Source organism: Protomyctophum parallelum (genome assembly GCF_964188405.1).
Source record: "Protomyctophum parallelum genome assembly, chromosome: 5".
In the NCBI taxonomy this organism is placed as follows: domain Eukaryota; kingdom Metazoa; phylum Chordata; class Actinopteri; order Myctophiformes; family Myctophidae; genus Protomyctophum; species Protomyctophum parallelum.
Genome location: NC_139702.1, coordinates 33395671 through 33415201, shown reverse-complemented (window position 1 = coordinate 33415201; position 19531 = coordinate 33395671). Strand labels below are relative to the sequence as shown.

The 19531-nt window shown below is 42.5% G+C and overlaps 1 protein-coding gene across 8 annotated transcripts in view; it reads right to left on the bottom strand.

Annotated features, from left to right (window-relative positions):
- LOC310859536 (septin-9-like) overlaps positions 1-19531 on the bottom strand; it is a gene marked incomplete at its 5' end in the record, with an annotated part of 89724 nt that overhangs the window by 16658 nt on the left and 53535 nt on the right. For 7 of the 8 annotated variants that reach the window (XM_083766122.1, XM_083766124.1, XM_083766125.1 and 4 more), the window contains 4 exons: positions 730-867; positions 2207-2288; positions 2595-2723; positions 5883-6071. In XM_083766122.1, coding sequence (XP_083622248.1) covers positions 730-867; positions 2207-2288; positions 2595-2723; positions 5883-6071 — 538 coding nt within the window. Of the gene's footprint in view, positions 1-729; positions 868-2206; positions 2289-2594; positions 2724-5882; positions 6072-6908; positions 7048-19531 lie in introns of those variants that run through there. The other variant, XM_083766127.1, reaches the window with a different exon arrangement.

Here is a 19531-nt window from a genome sequence, read left to right as displayed (position 1 = left end):
GCTTTGTAAGCTTATAGATCTGCTATTTTTGCCATTTGTAACATTTCTGCCCCAAATAGGGATGGCAGGTTGAACATGGTTAAATACAGGTATGTAGTTAAACTACTAGTTCAATTAGGTAAGTAGTAGTGTAGTATAAACTATGAAATCGATTAGAATACTGAAAGAAAAAAATAAAGCCATTTGCGCTGTATACTTTTAACAGTGAGTTCACCACTGCACTACCTCCTGTTCAGCGTCAGACCTAATACAGTATGTGCCTCCTACAGCACCTTGACCACACAATAGCGTACTGTTCCCAAGCCAACTACATGTAGTGAAAAGACTGCTTCTCTCTCTGTGAAACCTGACTCTTAAAGTGATACCTCAGTGTCTCAGAGGACACGATGGGTTCCACATGCGGTCCAAAGACAGCGTGAGGGGGGGGGAAGATAGATAGATGGAGAGGGAAGTGGTTAACAAGCTCAAGAAAGACAAGGGAGATTCCCAGCTGACCCAGTCCATGTCTGTGGGAGAAACTGCGGGAATGATGTAAACTGGGAACAAATGAGAGAGAGAGAGAGAGAGAGAGAGATAGAGAGAGAGTGTGTATCTACAGTACACAACTTTCTGTGTGGATTTACACCAGCAGTATGTCAACATGTTTTTCATTAATCTGTGTAGGCCTACAGTGTGTGTGTGTGTGTGTGTGTGTGTGTGTGTGTGTATGTGCTAGGTTTGCTAACCCACCAGTGTCCAGTAGGTGGTATAAAATAAATGCAGCAGTGAACCCTGGAGTCTGGGATCCTCTTCTTCCTGTTGATGTTGATCTCCTCCTGAAGGTACTCCTCATACTGGTCGTTGATGAACTTCATGATTGGCTGCCAGCTGCCAGACAGAGGACACATGGGGGAGAGCTTATTCACGATTAACATATAGGTACGGTACTCATTTTCACTGTTCATGTTGTTGTCTAAAACTATGACGAAGACCAATGTCGACTACCTTTTCTCCACTGAGGAAAACCAAATAGAAATCAGACCCGTCTGAAGTGAGTGGTGCTGTGCTGTACTGTACTGTACTGTACTGTACTGTACTGTACTGTACTGTACTGTACTGTACTGTACTGTACTGTACTGTACAAGCCCTCCTCCCTGGCCTGTGTGTGTCTGTGTGTTAGGCTGTGCAACAGTGACACTTGGTGGTGAACAAACGCTATAACGCTATTTTCTAGGACACAGGGACAGACCCAGGGACACAGACACACACACACACACACACACACACACACACACACACACACACACACACACACACACACACACACACACACACACATAGCCGTCTATAGGAGTGGTTTCATCACTCAAGAAGAAAAAAAGCTATGATAACTAAAACTATGACTAAATATACTGACAATTTCGTCATTGAAAAAAAGAAACTAGACTGAAATGTTATGGAGGGACTAGTGGAGAAGTAATTCTATGTTCGGGTGTAGCTTGCAACCAAGTGTAAAATCAGTCATTACGACACAATCGAGGCCCACCAAAATACATTTTAGTCGACAACATCAAATCTTATATTTAGTTGACTAACACTAGACTAAAATTCAAACATTTCAGATCACAAACATTAGTATTGTCTCTTCAAAACAAAACAAACTAAAATGTATAGATATATTATTTATGAATCAGTTAGGAAATTATTGTTGCGCCATAAAGACATTTTGGGCTGGTAAGCTATACTAGAACCCCATTCGTTTTTCATTCTATCATACAGTACGTTAGAGTAAGGGACGCAGTGAATTTACAAGATCACACACACACACACACACACACACACACACACACACACACACACACAGTCACACACACAGTCACACACACACAGTCACACACACACAGTCACACACACACAGTCACACACACACACACACACACACACACACACACACACACACACACACACACACACACACACACACACACACACACACACACACACACACACACACACACACACTTTGCCTTGCCATTTATGGTTCGCTCTCATACTTCCAGGTCTGAATGAAGCTGTACAGGGCTTAACCATTATTACATTGTGTACAATAAATAATGGGACTCTGAATTACTCTGAATGATGTAACCAATGTATAAACAACTTTTGGCATGCATACTGTAACTAAATGATAAATATCAGCAGGGGCGAGACAGTTATTATAACTCACCAGTTCTCATTGTTGATCTGGTCCCCGAAGCCGGGAGTATCGATTACTCTTAGCTTCATGCGTACACCTTTCTCTTCAATGTCTACACAGAAATAAAATAAACAATAAACAATTGTTACGGTGTTGCGCCTAAGGGGTGGGCTATCTAAAATTCATGCTGTGTATTTACTGAAAATCATTAGATGATCTTGTTCATTTAACTCCGACTTAAACCCAAACCGCATCAATGACTTTCCATGCAACATGCAACTACGGTACTTGCAACCGGTGGACTTTAAAACTGTTTTGTTGGAAGGACTAGTTGCATTGGTGCGATTTTTAAGTGTAATTATTAGTTACATTATCACTGAGGATTTCATTGTTGTTGTGAATATGCATTTAGGCCAACCGTGACTGATGGACTTGATCTCGATGGTCTTTGGAATCCTCTCCTCAGCATCCGTTTGCATCGACTTCCGGCTCACTTTGGACTTAAATAGGGTGTTCACCAGAGTCGACTTCCCCAGGCCACTTTGACCTGCTCAGAACACACACACACACACACACACACACACACACACACACACACACACACACACACACACACACACACACACACACACACACACACACACACACACACACACACACACACACACACACACACACACACACACGATCAGAGGCACACCTAGTATTACACTCATTTTATACATTTGCTATACACTTGTACAGTATAGTCTGCCAGGTTGAATGTGGTAAAGTGTAAAGTTACTGTACTGGACAATGATGTTACATGTGGAAGTTAGCCATGATAAAGTTACAGAATAACACTGTAGATTCTGTATGACAAGTTGGACTGACATCACACTGAGAACGTACAGCTTGATGAAAGCAAGTTATAATTGTGTACACCATGTTTAAAATGTTGCACTACCTCCAAACAAGAACCCATTCATGATCTTTGGCGTGACCCCAGTGTGTGCGGCCTCCGCCTGGACACCAGGTTGGGAAACAAATCCATTAGGACCTGAATCCATTAGGATCTACTGGATCTGCATGACATGACAACAGATGTAGAGGTCAAATGAGCCTGCTGTGGGGAGCCACAAAGGGCAGATGTACGCAGACCACACACAAACCTGCGTGCACCCGCCCTCCCACACTCACACACCTTCCAAGCCTCTTTGTTTGGTTGGCTCCTCTCCGGTCTATACCATTCCTCCACTCCAGCCCCAAATGACACCCCCCCCCCCCCCCCCATATCCCTTTCCCCTGTGGCTATCCATCAGCTGCTCTGACAAGGAGCATGTGGAGCTGTGCCAAGCTGCCAGCCTCATTATGCCACCCAGGGCTGCCCTTCATCTCTATCGCAACACACACCCCTCTGCCCAAGCAGTGTGGTGAGGGTCAGAAGGTCAGATGGCCAGGGGCAGGGATTAAGCTAATGCATGTGATGGAGGAGACCACAAGGGACCTTTTCACAGCAGAGTATGAACATTCACATATTATGTGAATGTTGTCAGGACTTGGCTATGTGGCCATCTCCTCTCTAGGAGGGAGTCAAGAGTCCTGGAACATGCTTTTCCTAGCCAAAAAAACGAAACTTTTCAGGAAAGGACAGAAATACACATATTGTATTACATACATGACATTTTGAAATGGCACTAAGGCAGTGCCACAATTGTTATAATTTTGCTGTTTTTCATTCATCTATGGAGTCAACATCACTAGTCTAGACCAGGGGTTCAACGTTTTTGGGTGGGGACAGCCGGAAATGCTTAATAATAACCTTAATAATAGAGAAAATACATCATAAATAAATACTGAAAGCAGATCATTAAGGAAAGTTTATGCATGTACTGTCTATGTAAACTCTTAATTTCCTTTTTTTATTTCATTATTTCATTATTTTTAATAATATGGGGACCCCTCAAAATAATTTGGTGACTGTACAGTATTGCACTCTTGTTTTTTTATGATCAACTCTAGTGTAATCATTGTAGTGTAACTGTCGCGTCACGAGTCACGACACATACCCGACTCTAGTCTATGCATGAATGTCGTTGCACAACATAGCATTAGCATATATCAGTGTACCACACTGTACCATCATCCTCCCCATAGAGGCTTCCACCTGTCTTCCAGGTGTTTGAGCCATACAAGTGGTCACATGTTAATACAAAGACGTACGCCACAGTTTACAGACGGCAAAAGTGACTGACATTGGCTATCTGAGTCAGAGCAACGAGTCCAAGTGCCAAATGCTATCGTTTCATTTAGGTGGCGCACCAGACGGTACCATTTCTACCATTATACTACACTGTAAGCAGTCACAAAATAAATACTGCACCGTCAGCCTTCTGGAAAGAGTCTCTCTAGTATACATGTTCATCCTTCATTCATTTCACAACAAACTTGCCTTTTAACCTAGATCCATAAATCAGACTCTTCTTGTGCCGTACGATGCCAGCCATTATGTAACACACTCTGGTTTGTCAAGCTGTGGAAACTCTCTTTTAGAGCCGTGCTGACATGCCATCTAACATAGCCGTGTGTACGAAACATTGTCCCGCAGGGCAATGAAATCAAACGGACTGCATTCTACAGTACCACTAACTACCGCCATGGTACCCCGTGACCCAAACATAAACACAGAGGCTTTGGTGTCTAATGGAGATGTTGCTAGGATCTTTCAACAGGCCTTCGTGGAGTAAATTGTATCTCTGTGTGCGGCAAAAGAACATACTGTAGTCGCTCAATAGGTTATGTCACTCAGGGATCTGAAAGTACTGTGTACCATGTGTATTGTGCGTGTGCATGTGTGTGTGTGTGTGTGTATGTGTGTGTGCGTGCGCGTGTGCGTGCGAGCGACTGTGCTGACTGGTTCTCAGCATGCAGTAACACTTGAGGGACAAGTATGTATGTTAACGGGTGTGCAAACACATTTTTCACATGGTAGTGTTTAAACAGTAAATTTGAATTTACTGTTTGTGAATAGACTTTTTCGAACTTGGCAAGATTAACATTATTGATGGATTTCCTGTTGCACCGTTTGCTAATATCAAAACAAACAGAATACTAGCACTCAGAGATCAATAGCCTTTTATATATTAAGGGTAACAACTAATGGCTTTTAGCTGAAGCACTTTCGTTGTTGCCCTCAATAAATAGAAGACTATTGATCCGTGAGTGCATGGGGTTCCATTTGTTTTGATACTTGTCACAACCCTGTGCACCCAATACAGTCATTACAGTGTTTTCACCAGTGTTTGCCAATATCCCCAGCAACACAATGTTATAGGATATATGCATGTAAGTGGGTGAGTGAGTGAGTGAGTGAGTGAGTGAGTGAGTGAGTGAGTTACAAGACAGACAGATTGACTGAATGTCTCCAACTCAGTGGTTCCCCAAACTTTTTGACCCAAGACCCAAAAGAGAAATGCCTGGGACCCAAACTGGTCGCGTTGTGACCTTGTTAGCTGATATTTTCACAACTTTTTTTAATGTATTTATAGAAATGATTTGGTTTTAGGAAATACTTAAGAAAAATGTTGGAATTTATTTTAATTGCCAAAAAGTTCTGATTCATTTTTTGGTTTAAACTTTTGTGTATGTAAAATGTAACCGCAACGCTCCGACACAACAACAACAAACGCTCTGACTCACTGTTTGGGGAAACGGTTGTCTAACTCACCCACAACCATGATGTTGAGCTCAAAGCCCTGCTTCATGGCCTTCCTCCTCATCTGCTCCAGGATGGCGTCGATGCCCACGTAGCTGAAGTCAGTGCCTGCATGGTGCTTGTCCCCTTTACCCTGCGGGTGGGGGTGGAGGGGCTTGACTGACTCGGACATGTTGCTGTGGCTCGGATTGACCTCTGACCCTGATGGAAGGGAGAGACAGAAGAAAGAAAGAGTCTTGCCATTAGATCGAGTCAATTAATCATGTAAAAAACATATTTGTTTTGTCGTTTACAGGCAGGCTGTACAGCAGTTAATTCTACTGTTTAGTGTCTGCTCGTAGTGTAGTCTCGCGTTGCCAAACGGTTGCCTCTAGCAATTTTCAAATGCTTCCGTGACTTCCGTCATACAGACTGGAGAACGGAATGTCTGATCATGAGCAAGCAAAAAAGCGGAAGTAAAAATCTAAATCATCAAAGGTGTAGTTCCAGACTCTATATCATTCGGAGATTGTGGAAACGTTGGCTGGCTACGTCGAGACTACTCTGAAACCAGACACACCAGACTACAAAATGGCATTTAATGAGTACCTACCTGTCTTTTATGCAAGACAGCATGGAACACACACACACACACACTATACATGGGGATCTCAAGTTTCCAGGCCCAGCACGGCTCAGAGACACCCCACAACGCACTAAAACTAACCTATAAATCAAACAGGAAAGTGAACACATCCGCTCCCTAACCTCACATAAATTCTAACCTGCATCCATCTTGCCGTGGCTGCATGTCCCACAACAGGGCATTAAAACATGTTAGCACATACACACGTGTGTGCTAAAACATGTGGATGTAATGTATGATTCAGTGATTCACCATAATTGGAAAACCACAAACGTGAACCGAGCGTGTACAGCTGTAGAGTTTGAGGAGGACCTCACACTCAGAGAAACGTGTTGGTACGAAAAACATGTTGAAACAGTTACTACTACTTTAACGTGACAGTTTATAGTCACCATTTACAAATCATGTCTTACCTCAGTTGAGAGCTGGCTTTGCACAAAAAAAAAAGACTGTTAAATGTAAAATAAAATAAAAACAACACACACAAGGACTGAGGACAAGCAAACCGAAGACGCACCCTACTCAACTGCCTGTCAGCGAGGTGCTAATGCGTAGTTGAAGTCTCACATGAGACCGTTCTCTTTCCTTCCCTCTCTCACACACACACACACACACACACAGAACTTGCTGTAGGGGGAGACAGTGTTTTCAGCCCGTGGCATAATGGTATCCTCTCTGCATGAGCTGTTCTAGCAAATAAACTCTAAACCACAGACAAATATAAACTAACCTTGCCTCGTGCGTGCAGCCGTGCACACACACACACACACACACACACACACACACACACACACACACACACACACACACACACACACACACACACACACACACACACTATATACTAGATATTACTAGCAAATATGGAAAAGAGCTCCCCAAACAAAATATTTAACCTAATTTCCAGGCCTATGTAGCAATTAATCATTCAGCTGCAATCCTGCAATATTGCACCTCTTACTACAGCCAGCATGCAATGACAGGCAGTGTAGTGAAGCCAAAAATAAAACCCAGAAGAATGATACCCAGCAAGCACGGTCAGGACCTGGACATAAATACCCTGAATAAATCAGAGAGAGTCCGATCAAGGCCAACCGTGACGTAATTTGGCGTCTTCTAAATTTAGAAGATGGTGCACAGCAGTGTTGATTTTGACAGCCAATTTTGAAATAGTCATAGTCTGGTATAAAATTCCATTTAGTTTTAGTCATATTTTACTTTTAGTAATCACAAAAGTCTTAGTGCAGTTGTAATCGACTAAATATAAGATTTTAGTCGACTAAAACGACAGTTGATTTTGTCAACAAAAAAGATTTGGCGTCGTAATGGCAAATTGTACACTTGGTTGTATGCTGAAAATAGCCAATCTACAAGCTCACAGCGCAGAGCTGTTTTCCGAGTGCAACCCCCGAGTTCAAACAAACAATCATAGCTTGGTTTTTATTTACCTTTTGTAATCGAAAATTTTTCATAATAGTTTTAGACGACGAAATCAACACTGCTTTGCGATGTAGAGTAGACTAGCTAGCTTCCAAGTACCATAGTACTGACATCATAGATTGGCCACCCAGTACTTACTGGCCCTATTTCACTTGCACAATAACCCGGGCAAAATTTAAACATTATTAAAACGTTATTAATTATTAAAGTGTTTTCTGCAGGGGACTCTTGTGTGGCACCAATGCATCTGCAATATTGTGCCTTTTGGGTGATACAGTGTGAATAGAAATGTATTAAAGTCAAGACAGTGAAACCGTTGCCATTTTGCCAACATTTATATGGGCAAAATGTCAATATTTTCTTTATAAAATAATCGTTTTAGCAGCTACACTACTCATTTTTCTTAAGTAGGAAACTTCCCATAAGAAAAGCCCCACCTCCCCACCCAAAGGCTCTAGGTCACTTTGTCATGGGAAAATGTCTTATAACATACTGTAGACCTCCACCACTGAGTTATAACATACTGTAGACCTCCACCCACTGAGTTATAACATACTGTAGACCTCCACCACTGAGTTATAACATACTGTAGACCTCCACCACTGAGTTATAACATACTGTAGACCTCCACCACTGAGTTATAACATACTGTAGACCTCCACCCACTGAGTTATAACATACTGTAGACCTCCACCCACTGAGTTATAACATACTGTAGACCTCCACCACTGAGTTATAACATACTGTAGACCTCCACCACTGAGTTATAACATACTGTAGACCTCCACCACTGAGTTATAACATACTGTAGACCTCCACCACTGAGTTATAACATACTGTAGACCTCCACCACTGAGTTATAACATACTGTAGACCTCCACCCACTGAGTTATAACATACTGTAGACCTCCACCCACTGAGTTATAACATACTGTAGACCTCCACCCACTGAGTTATAACATACTGTAGACCTCCACCCACTGAGTTATAACATACTGTAGACCTCCACCACTGAGTTATAACATACTGTAGACCTCCACCACTGAGTAATAACATACTGTAGACCTCCACCCACTGAGTTATAACATACTGTAGACCTCCACCACTGAGTTATAACATACTGTAGACCTCCACCCACTGAGTTATAACATACTGTAGACCTCCACCCACTGAGTTATAACATACTGTAGACCTCCACCCACTGAGTTATAACATACTGTAGACCTCCACCACTGAGTTATAACATACTGTAGACCTCCACCCACTGAGTTATAACATACTGTAGACCTCCACCCACTGAGTTATAACATACTGTAGACCTCCACCACTGAGTTATAACATACTGTAGACCTCCACCACTGAGTTATAACATACTGTAGACCTCCACCACTGAGTTATAACATACTGTAGACCTCCACCACTGAGTAATAACATACTGTAGACCTCCACCACTGAGTTATAACATACTGTAGACCTCCACCCACTGAGTTATAACATACTGTAGACCTCCACCCACTGAGTTATAACATACTGTAGACCTCCACCACTGAGTTATAACATACTGTAGACCTCCACCCACTGAGTTATAACATACTGTAGACCTCCACCACTGAGTTATAACATACTGTAGACCTCCACCACTGAGTTATAACATACTGTAGACCTCCACCACTGAGTAATAACATACTGTAGACCTCCACCCACTGAGTTATAACATACTGTAGACCTCCACCACTGAGTTATAACATACTGTAGACCTCCACCACTGAGTTATAACATACTGTAGACCTCCACCACTGAGTTATAACATACTGTAGACCTCCACCCACTGAGTTATAACATACTGTAGACCTCCACCCACTGAGTTATAACATACTGTAGACCTCCACCACTGAGTTATAACATACTGTAGACCTCCACCCACTGAGTTATAACATACTGTAGACCTCCACCACTGAGTAATAACATACTGTAGACCTCCACCACTGAGTTATAACATACTGTAGACCTCCACCCACTGAGTTATAACATACTGTAGACCTCCACCACTGAGTTATAACATACTGTAGACCTCCACCACTGAGTTATAACATACTGTAGACCTCCACCCACTGAGTTATAACATACTGTAGACCTCCACCACTGAGTTATAACATACTGTAGACCTCCACCCACTGAGTTATAACATACTGTAGACCTCCACCACTGAGTAATAACATACTGTAGACCTCCACCACTGAGTTATAACATACTGTAGACCTCCACCCACTGAGTTATAACATACTGTAGACCTCCACCACTGAGTTATAACATACTGTAGACCTCCACCACTGAGTTATAACATACTGTAGACCTCCACCACTGAGTTATAACATACTGTAGACCTCCACCACTGAGTTATAACATACTGTAGACCTCCACCCACTGAGTTATAACATACTGTAGACCTCCACCACTGAGTTATAACATACTGTAGACCTCCACCCACTGAGTTATAACATACTGTAGACCTCCACCACTGAGTTATAACATACTGTAGACCTCCACCACTGAGTTATAACATACTGTAGACCTCCACCACTGAGTTATAACATACTGTAGACCTCCACCACTGAGTTATAACATACTGTAGACCTCCACCACTGAGTTATAACATACTGTAGACCTCCACCACTGAGTTATAACATACTGTAGACCTCCACCCACTGAGTTATAACATACTGTAGACCTCCACCCACTGAGTTATAACATACTGTAGACCTCCACCACTGAGTTATAACATACTGTAGACCTCCACCCACTGAGTTATAACATACTGTAGACCTCCACCCACTGAGTTATAACATAGTGTAGACCTCCACCACTGAGTTATAACATACTGTAGACCTCCACCCACTGAGTTATAACATACTGTAGACCTCCACCACTGAGTTATAACATACTGTAGACCTCCACCCACTGAGTTATAACATACTGTAGACCTCCACCCACTGAGTTATAACATACTGTAGACCTCCACCCACTGAGTTATAACATACTGTAGACCTCCACCACTGAGTTATAACATACTGTAGACCTCCACCACTGAGGGAGCTGTAATTTCAGGGCCTGAGCCGGGCCTGTCTTTAGCACCTTCCTAAGACACGGACACACGCGGACGCACGCACAGGAGTTGGGTGTGACATGATAAAATGGGGAATACCCTGCAACATGTTGCAAATTACAATAAACATCCGTTTAGTTTTTAAAATGTAAAAAGGAAACTATGCGCTTTTACATTTTAACACCTCCGCCACACAACGGAGGGCCATGTACATTTTGAATAGGGATGTGAAAATACCGACAGCATCTGTATTTTCACCTGATAGTTGCCCAACAAAAACCCACAAGATCAGATATCAGACCAAAAAAAGGTTTACAAATGTATGTGATCCATAGACAAAGCAAACCTTAAACGTCAAACATTCAACTTGAAGCGACATGCCATAAAGAGATCAAGTAACATTATACGTCCCATGAACATGTAGCATGGGGTGGAGGGGACCAGATAAAATGTCCAAAGTGGATGGTGTTGTAATATACAACATGCTGTGTATAGTACAAGGTAGATGTATGTAACTATACAATGTATTGTGTATTGTGTACTGCCTGAACGGTGACATACTTTATAGTCAGCTCCTGGAGTAGAGCAAGCAGCAAGGTCAAGCGTGCTGCGGCAGTGATTGTGATGTCTAGTCAGTGATGTCATTAGGACATGAGGATCCAAGCTATATATGTGCTGTATTAATGTAATAAACTTTGTGAGCGTCTTAGCGTGATACTGTCTGGTGTCATGTTATTGTTCTCCCGGACTGGGCCCGTCCGTCTGTCCGCCGCCGAACCAAGGAAATATTCAACCGGGTCGTCACACACCAACCTCAGCCTACACACACAAGACCGGTCTGTCAGAACCAGACGAGGGTCAAGTACTTAGTATCGTATCATAACAGATGTCTTTATTTTGGTTAAAAAAAATGTCAAACCGTTTTATGGCCAGTCCACACCAATGCAACTCTGTGCAACTGCCATTGGCCATGACTGGGGATGCAGTACAGTAATTGCAAGTATATATGATGGACTGGCCTTTAGGTTATTATTTCGCTGTTTGTGGTACTGTACAGTGTACAACTAAGTAAACAGTTAAGTTAATCAAAAACAGTGCAACACAAACTTTGACATTTTGAAATGACCAGAGCAAAACCACATGCAATGAATACACATCTACGACAGTACTTCTAACACTCACAACTCTCTAGTACTACTAATACTACGTGAGTGCACATACCTCAAGGCATAATGGCCACCTCTAGATGAATGAGCTTTAATATGTGAACTCAATGCCCCCCGGAACTTCTCCACGGAGCCAGACAATGGGACTATATAATAAATGAAGAGGTGGACCCCACCTTCCCTGGTGCCTGCAGAAGATTCACAGAATCAGTTCCCAGGCACAGACGCTGATGGTGATTAATTACAACGGTGACACCACATGTGGCTTGGCAAAACCTTCCCCAAAATCAAAGTCTAAACCGCAGCTACGAAACCTTCCTAAGCGCCCAAGGGCCCACACCTTGTCCATGACCCAAGTCCTGGCTTTTGTGTTTGCAATAATTCTATCGAGCGGAGAGGTTGAGAGATATGATATTATGATGATATGATATACAGTAACACCATGTTTGCCATGGATGTGATGCGAGTGAACATCCATGCACTTGGGGGACACTTCCCTGCTAACCCGTGAAACAACCCTCTTTTTATTAGAGCATTGAGCTGCAGTGAGTTATAGCCTCTTGAAAGAGACAATTCTGATTAGCTCATTCTAATGGCAAGCGGAGGATCTGTAGCAAAGCTGCCACCTGGCCGGCGTGCCAGCTCTGGGCCATCTGCTGCTTTACGTTTCTGCTAAGAATAGAAATACTCAACACAGACATACTGTACAGTACAGTATAGCACAAACACAATGGCACAGGAACTTACAGCAATAAAATCACACACACACACACACACACACACACACACACACACACACACACACACACACACACACACACACACACACACACACACACACACACACACACACACACACACACACACACACAGTGTCCAGATGGCTGCAATATTCACCAGACGTGGCCTACCCAAGCCTGAGAACCACAGTCACCATTTCCAATTGACCTGACTAAAACACTACTGTCATTACCGCTTACATCGACAATAACCAGTGATAATTCCCTCCTCGCCCTGTGTGAGCTGGCCGTGCCCCATCCTCCACAGCTGCTTTTGTTCACAGTTATTTATGAGCCTTGTGTACTCCAACGGCAGCGCTGGCATTTGCAACCACTGCAGAATCTGGAGTGTCTCTCTTTATGAGTCGGACATTAAGTCAAGCGTTACGATGTTTCACAAAGGAAGCACTAATAACCTTTGCTAGAGCGAACTACATTTCTGGATGAGCAACCTCATTAGATCATGAACAGGGCTGTATGATTCGGACCATGATTCAAGTGTTTGTGAAAAAAAAGGGAAAAAAAGAAAGAAAAAGCCAAAACAGTGGAAACTAAAATGCCTTGCTGGCTCAGGGAAGAGGACAGACTAGTACAGCAACTTACAACAGGCCTGGAGACACTACACCTGACCTCATTGACACCCATGTACCCAATACACCCATGTCTATTTCAAAAATGTCAATGCAGTCCAAGTCCAATTCAGAACGGAGAGGAAGCTCAACCCAGATTTGGCCTATATAAAAAGGGGTTACATTTGTTCTCCTGCTATGCCACAAAAATTGGTATACCCTACTAACAGTCATAAAGAAGTGTGAATCTTTACTCCCTTTCAAAACCGCACTAAAAGAGCATTTCCAAGTGGCTGAAATTCTAAACTGGACGCTGTAAAACGTCAAAGCCGATTGTACTGTACTTCCCTGTGCTTGTCCATGCAAACTGTTAAGTATTCAATCAATCAAAAATTGGATACGCTCAACTCTAGAGACACAAATGTATACATCAAAATGACAGAGTGTAGCAGATCAGTTCATTCAAATGAAATGAGAGAGAATTTGACCTGAGGAGTAAGCAGGTGCCTCGCTGTACCCAGAGTGAACCCCGATTGTGGAAAAACATTACAATATTTGGCCTGCCTCTCACCTTACTTCATCAACACAAACTACCCAATCAAAATAGGTTTGCTAAATCACAAACAGCTGTTATGGTGACTGAGGTTTCATTCAAATACATATGAGGAACTGAGATTTCTGTGATGGAAACAGGGATTTAAGTACTAGCAGATTTCAGAGCTCTGTTGAATAGATGCAGAATGGATGGAACCTGTCATGCAGATGTTGGTCTGAATTCCCATCTTCCCAATGAAGTACCGTAGTAGGTACTTCAGTGCTATGAACCTGCAAATAATCGGAGATCGGTCATAATTTCATAATCGTGCACCCCTAGTGCAAACCTTTGTGTTCTTTGGTCTTATACATTAAGAGCAAACATACAATGCTGTGTAAACCGGATTTAGCAAGGCAACGCTAATTTCCATCCACAAAACTATATGAAAATATTAGTGTTCAGGCAGTATATAATATTATAATATGATTGCCATCTAGGACAGTTTGGTTGTCCTCCCAAGTTAAATTAATCCACAGACAGACAAGAAAATGGGTGCTCTCTAAAGTTTTTCCACCAGTATGACAAAAGTTGCACACTGCTAGACATTTGGTTTCCTTTTTGTCAGGTACAGGAATCAGTGACACATCGTCACCTAAACTGTGCTCTCTATTCTCAGATTATACTACTGATACGGTTTATCAATGGAGACAAACAAGAAAATAAAACTGCATGGGCACAAATCGCTTGGATTATGCCTTCTAAGGAATTATTGAACAGTGCAAAAATTTATATTATTACAAAGCTTTCTGACACTGGGGCTGTCAGAAACCAATAACAATAAATAACAGATCCTTTCCAGCATGCCTCCCACATCCCACACAGTGGGAACTCCATGACAGGTCCCGTTTCCCAAAGTACAATCACTTTAACCTAAACGCTGCATATCCATAAACATACTCTCAGTCTCCAACACACCCTGACCCCAAATTTCATATTCAATTCATGAAATGTAACACTGCGTTATGTGAAACAAGGCTTTCGTTGTTTGCTTGAGCTGAGAGAACCGCTTCTTTTGTTTTCAAAGGGTAAAGCTGGCTGCTTTGCAACGTTTGACAGAGCCTTCGTTTAAAAAGGAAAACGGATCCTAAAAACCAAAGAAACTCCATAACCTTCCACCCACAATCTCAATTTAACCACCATTTAGCTCTGCTTTGAATTAGATGAAAAAAAGTAGGGTTTTGCATGTCATACGTTTTAGTCCAACCCAGATCCTGACAATACAAGAATGGAGAATATACCACAAATGGAAAAGAAAACAAGAGTGAAGAAGCTATACCGACAAAGAGAGGGAAAGAAAAGAGAGACAGAGGGAGGACAAAGAAAGAGTGAGAGAGAGAGGAGGCAGAAAGATAGATCAACACCATTATTCATGTCACGCACAACGTGTAATTAGTTCTGATGAGCCATGTCTTTTCAGTAGTGTGGTCGATGTGCATAAGAAACTGGTATGTGTGGGATTCTAGACTTCCCCGTTAGCTTTTCTTCCATTCCGCAGTCATACCCTACTACTGATCACCCCATTTTAACCATTTAGAGGAGGCCAACTTTCACAAACTTGCTGCGGTACTGGTGCTTCACTGCAGCACTGATTCACCTCCAAGAGGGAGAATCGGTTGGAAAGTCCTGCACTGTTTTCCTGGAAGAAATGTAGGACGGGGAAACTTGTACTGTGGCTACCACTATTTTCTCTTCTGTTCATATCCTCACACTACTGCATTAACAGAGGCCAAATTATATTTTTAGAAATAAGTAAATGTGTTGTGAGGACGAACAGCTTTGTATACAGCGTGTGTCCATCCGTTTGAGGACAGTGACAGGTACAAGAATACATGCAGCACACTACACACAGATACCCATTTGTTAAATGTATAGAGTCTATAGACAGAGTTGGATTTGTAATGACTATTGATAGGCATTAGGCAATGATTGGATTAGACTCGCTATAAAATACAGATAAGGAATACTCCAGTTGCAGTATACTCTGGCAAATGTTACGAGCACCACTTTGTGTGCTTACATCTGTACATTTACATTTGCCCCCAAACATTTGCTGAGCAACATTTCAAACTACCTAAAGCAATTTAAATTACCTTTATTCATTAGCTAAATGTTTGTATTCCTAATAAAAACACCACATGATAGAACAGCAATGGCATCATATCAAATAATAGTATGACATGACAAAAGCTCCTATACCACAGCAATGAACGATACAACTTGTATCACTGCCTGATACCTTTAAGATTTCATATCTTTCATATCAAAACTTTTCATTGAAGAAATCATGTTTCCACTCCATCCATGTCAACCTTAATTTTGCCTCTCTCTGAACATAAAGCTACTGCATAACATGCCCAAAGCCGTGGGGCTGCTCCACTGGGGTTTCTGAGCTATGGGAGAACGAGCCATCACATCTGTTCTTCCGTTCTCACCACATCGTAACTGACAGCTCTTAAACGCCGTCTGCGTTTCTTGAAAGGCACACTTCCCATGAGGTGAAATCCCCGAATCCCTAACCTGGAGACGTCAAACTGACAATGCTCGTTTTTTTTAACTTCCTCTGCTCTCATTTCCCATGCGAGTCAGTTGTGTTATGGTAGAAATGAGTGCGTGTACAGCACAGCTGATACTTGGTTCCATGCTGGTGTGTTGCACATCGAAAATAGAAGATGATGATCTATGAACTTACACAGCTTATTAGATCGGCTACTTTCTGTGTGTGATAAGTTGCACAACAAACTACAGTATAAATCAGGCATATTTGTACAGTGTCACGTGTCTGCCCGTATCCCTCTCTCTCTCTCTTCTCAAGTCTCCCTCTCTCGCTCCCTGTCTGTTCACAGCAGGTGGTCTTTCCATTGACTCTCTGAGGAGGAAGCAATCGTTACATTTTATGCCCACTGCTGTCTGCAAGAGATAGATGGAGGATGCAGAGAAAAGAGCCGACTGACAGACATACAGTGAGGGCATTACCTTCAGCTAATGGATCTACTAGTAGCCATGTGCACAATATAATATCACCTCAAACTTTATGGGGCAGTTTTATGAATGCAGCAGCACTTTTTAAAACGCTCCCTCCTCAGCCAGCGGCCTAAATTAATAACTAAACTAAAGTTATGCTCTTGTCTTCATGGGCCCTGGTCAAAACATTTATAATATTACTCTTTTGCATCCTTAAATGACCTCTCAGATATTTTCCTTAAACAGGAAGACAAGACCGAGCATGGAGACTTTCATTTACAGTGATCTGAATACCAGTCAAGACTCATGACCTGTAACATTGTGCAGCAGGTTTGAAGCTGACATCCAGACATCTTTAAACCTCTTTGTGCCTCTAATACATGTACCGTACTACTTTACAAAATGTCAGGTCTGTGCACACTTCCAAACGTGTGTGCCTATTTGTTTTTACATGCCATTATAGCAGATTTGTTAAAATCATTTTGTTAACCCATTAAAAGGTGATTTGGGTGATTTTGAAAACCCCCCGGTCCACCCCGGTAACAAGATGTGCACATTCATGCACTACAGTGGGGGGGACAGGCGACAGGCCCAACAGCACAAACAACAAGGCCTGCCCCTGCTCGATCATGATTGGTGGAAGGCCCCTCTCTATCCTGATTGGATGAAGACTGGTCCACCTATCCAAAAATGAAACCTACGGTTCTTTTTACCCCCAGGGGTTAACTGGAGACAGGGAGGAACTCCTTATATGGGCAGCACACTATAGTAGGGAGGATTATCACAACAAAACAAAAAAAGAAGTTATATTTGAATTCTGTTTTTTGTGTTGTTTTATAGTTTTGTGTTGGCCATTAAAAATGTATATAGATATACAAGATCACAGCGCATCACTTCGTGCCGCGCAGCAAGCTTGTACATCTGCTTTTTTGGAACATTTTTGAAAAAGCTAGTGAGAACTACTCATTTAGAAGGCATTGTAGAATCGGCCTCAGGTCTTAATGGGTTTAATTGGGGAGAAAATAATCATTTTAGGGCTTAAGTGGTTAAAGGTAGCACAGGCCACTGACATATCGTATAAGAATGTGGAATATTTGCAGTAAGCAGTTTCAGGGTGATAGAGGTTGACAGGAGTAGGAGTAGTAGAGAGGATGATGGCTTGGGGCTGTCATGTCCAACCAAGAGGAAATCCCTCTCAATCAGTCTCTCCCATCCAGCACTTTGAAACCAAAGGAACTTGCAGAGCAAAAAGCCTGACTCGTCTCTCAACAATTCTCTGCTTTGTAGTTTGTGAAGTTGATGACGACTGACGAGTACAGCTGACAGATGGCAAGACAGACAGACAGACACGCACGGACACACGAACAAACGCACACACACAAAAACGGCACTTCAGAAGAAGAATGAAGAATGCTACTGGCCAAGTCAATCTTTCAGAAGTGTCACTGGTGTTGGCCCTCCAAGAATGTGACCCCCCCCCCTTATGTGGTGTAAAGCAGATGGTGTTGTCCACTGTTGAAATACAGCCTTCCACACAGAAAACGTCTGGTAACACAGATAATGACCAGTCCCAAAACACACCTTAAAAAAAAGACAGTGGCAAGAGTTGAGAGCTGTACATGTCGACAGGGCAGTAGAGAGGGATGAATACAGCTTCGGACAGGGGTCAATTCTACCAAAGTGACAGCCGAGTGCAGTAACTTACTACTACTATACTTAGTAAAATCCTGATTCCTGAATGCCAATTTAACTGAGAGAACACGCATTCCTAGAGTTCAGTTAATACTCAGGACAGTGAACACAGTAAAGGTTTTAAAGGTACACTTTGCAGATTATCAACCGAAATTCCATTGTTCTGTGAGAAGATAAACAATAGTGTGGCCAAAAACCCCTATTCTGTGTATTTCTCATAGAGCTGCATTATATCTGAGGGAACAGTCAGAATCCACAGCCACTCATTTCAATGAAACTTGCTCACTCAGCGCATAGGGCTACTACCCTCCTTCTGTGTTTGGGCCCAATGGTTTCGAGCACCTGGCACTTTTTGTGTTATCCTTTTAGCATAACTTTTGAATGTACTACCTGTACTGTTAACAATCTTGTTAAAAATGTATTCAACCAATCAATGATGATAGCATGGGTCGATTTATGCATCCATGTCACAAACTACCTCCACGCGCAAGCCCATTTGGTTCCGTTTGTACAGACTGGGTTAAATTAACACCGAGGACAGAATGGTCGAGATCGAAATGTCAGCTTTGGCAACACTGAGAAAGTGAGGCAGTGGAGCGAGCGATGCTTGTGTTAACCGTGGATGCATTATTGTGGTGCGAAGCGCCAGCTGCTTTGGGCAGCCTGCAGTACCGTAGGCCAAGCTCCCACAGCCATAACTCACACAGTGACGTGTGGACGTTCTGAGAAAC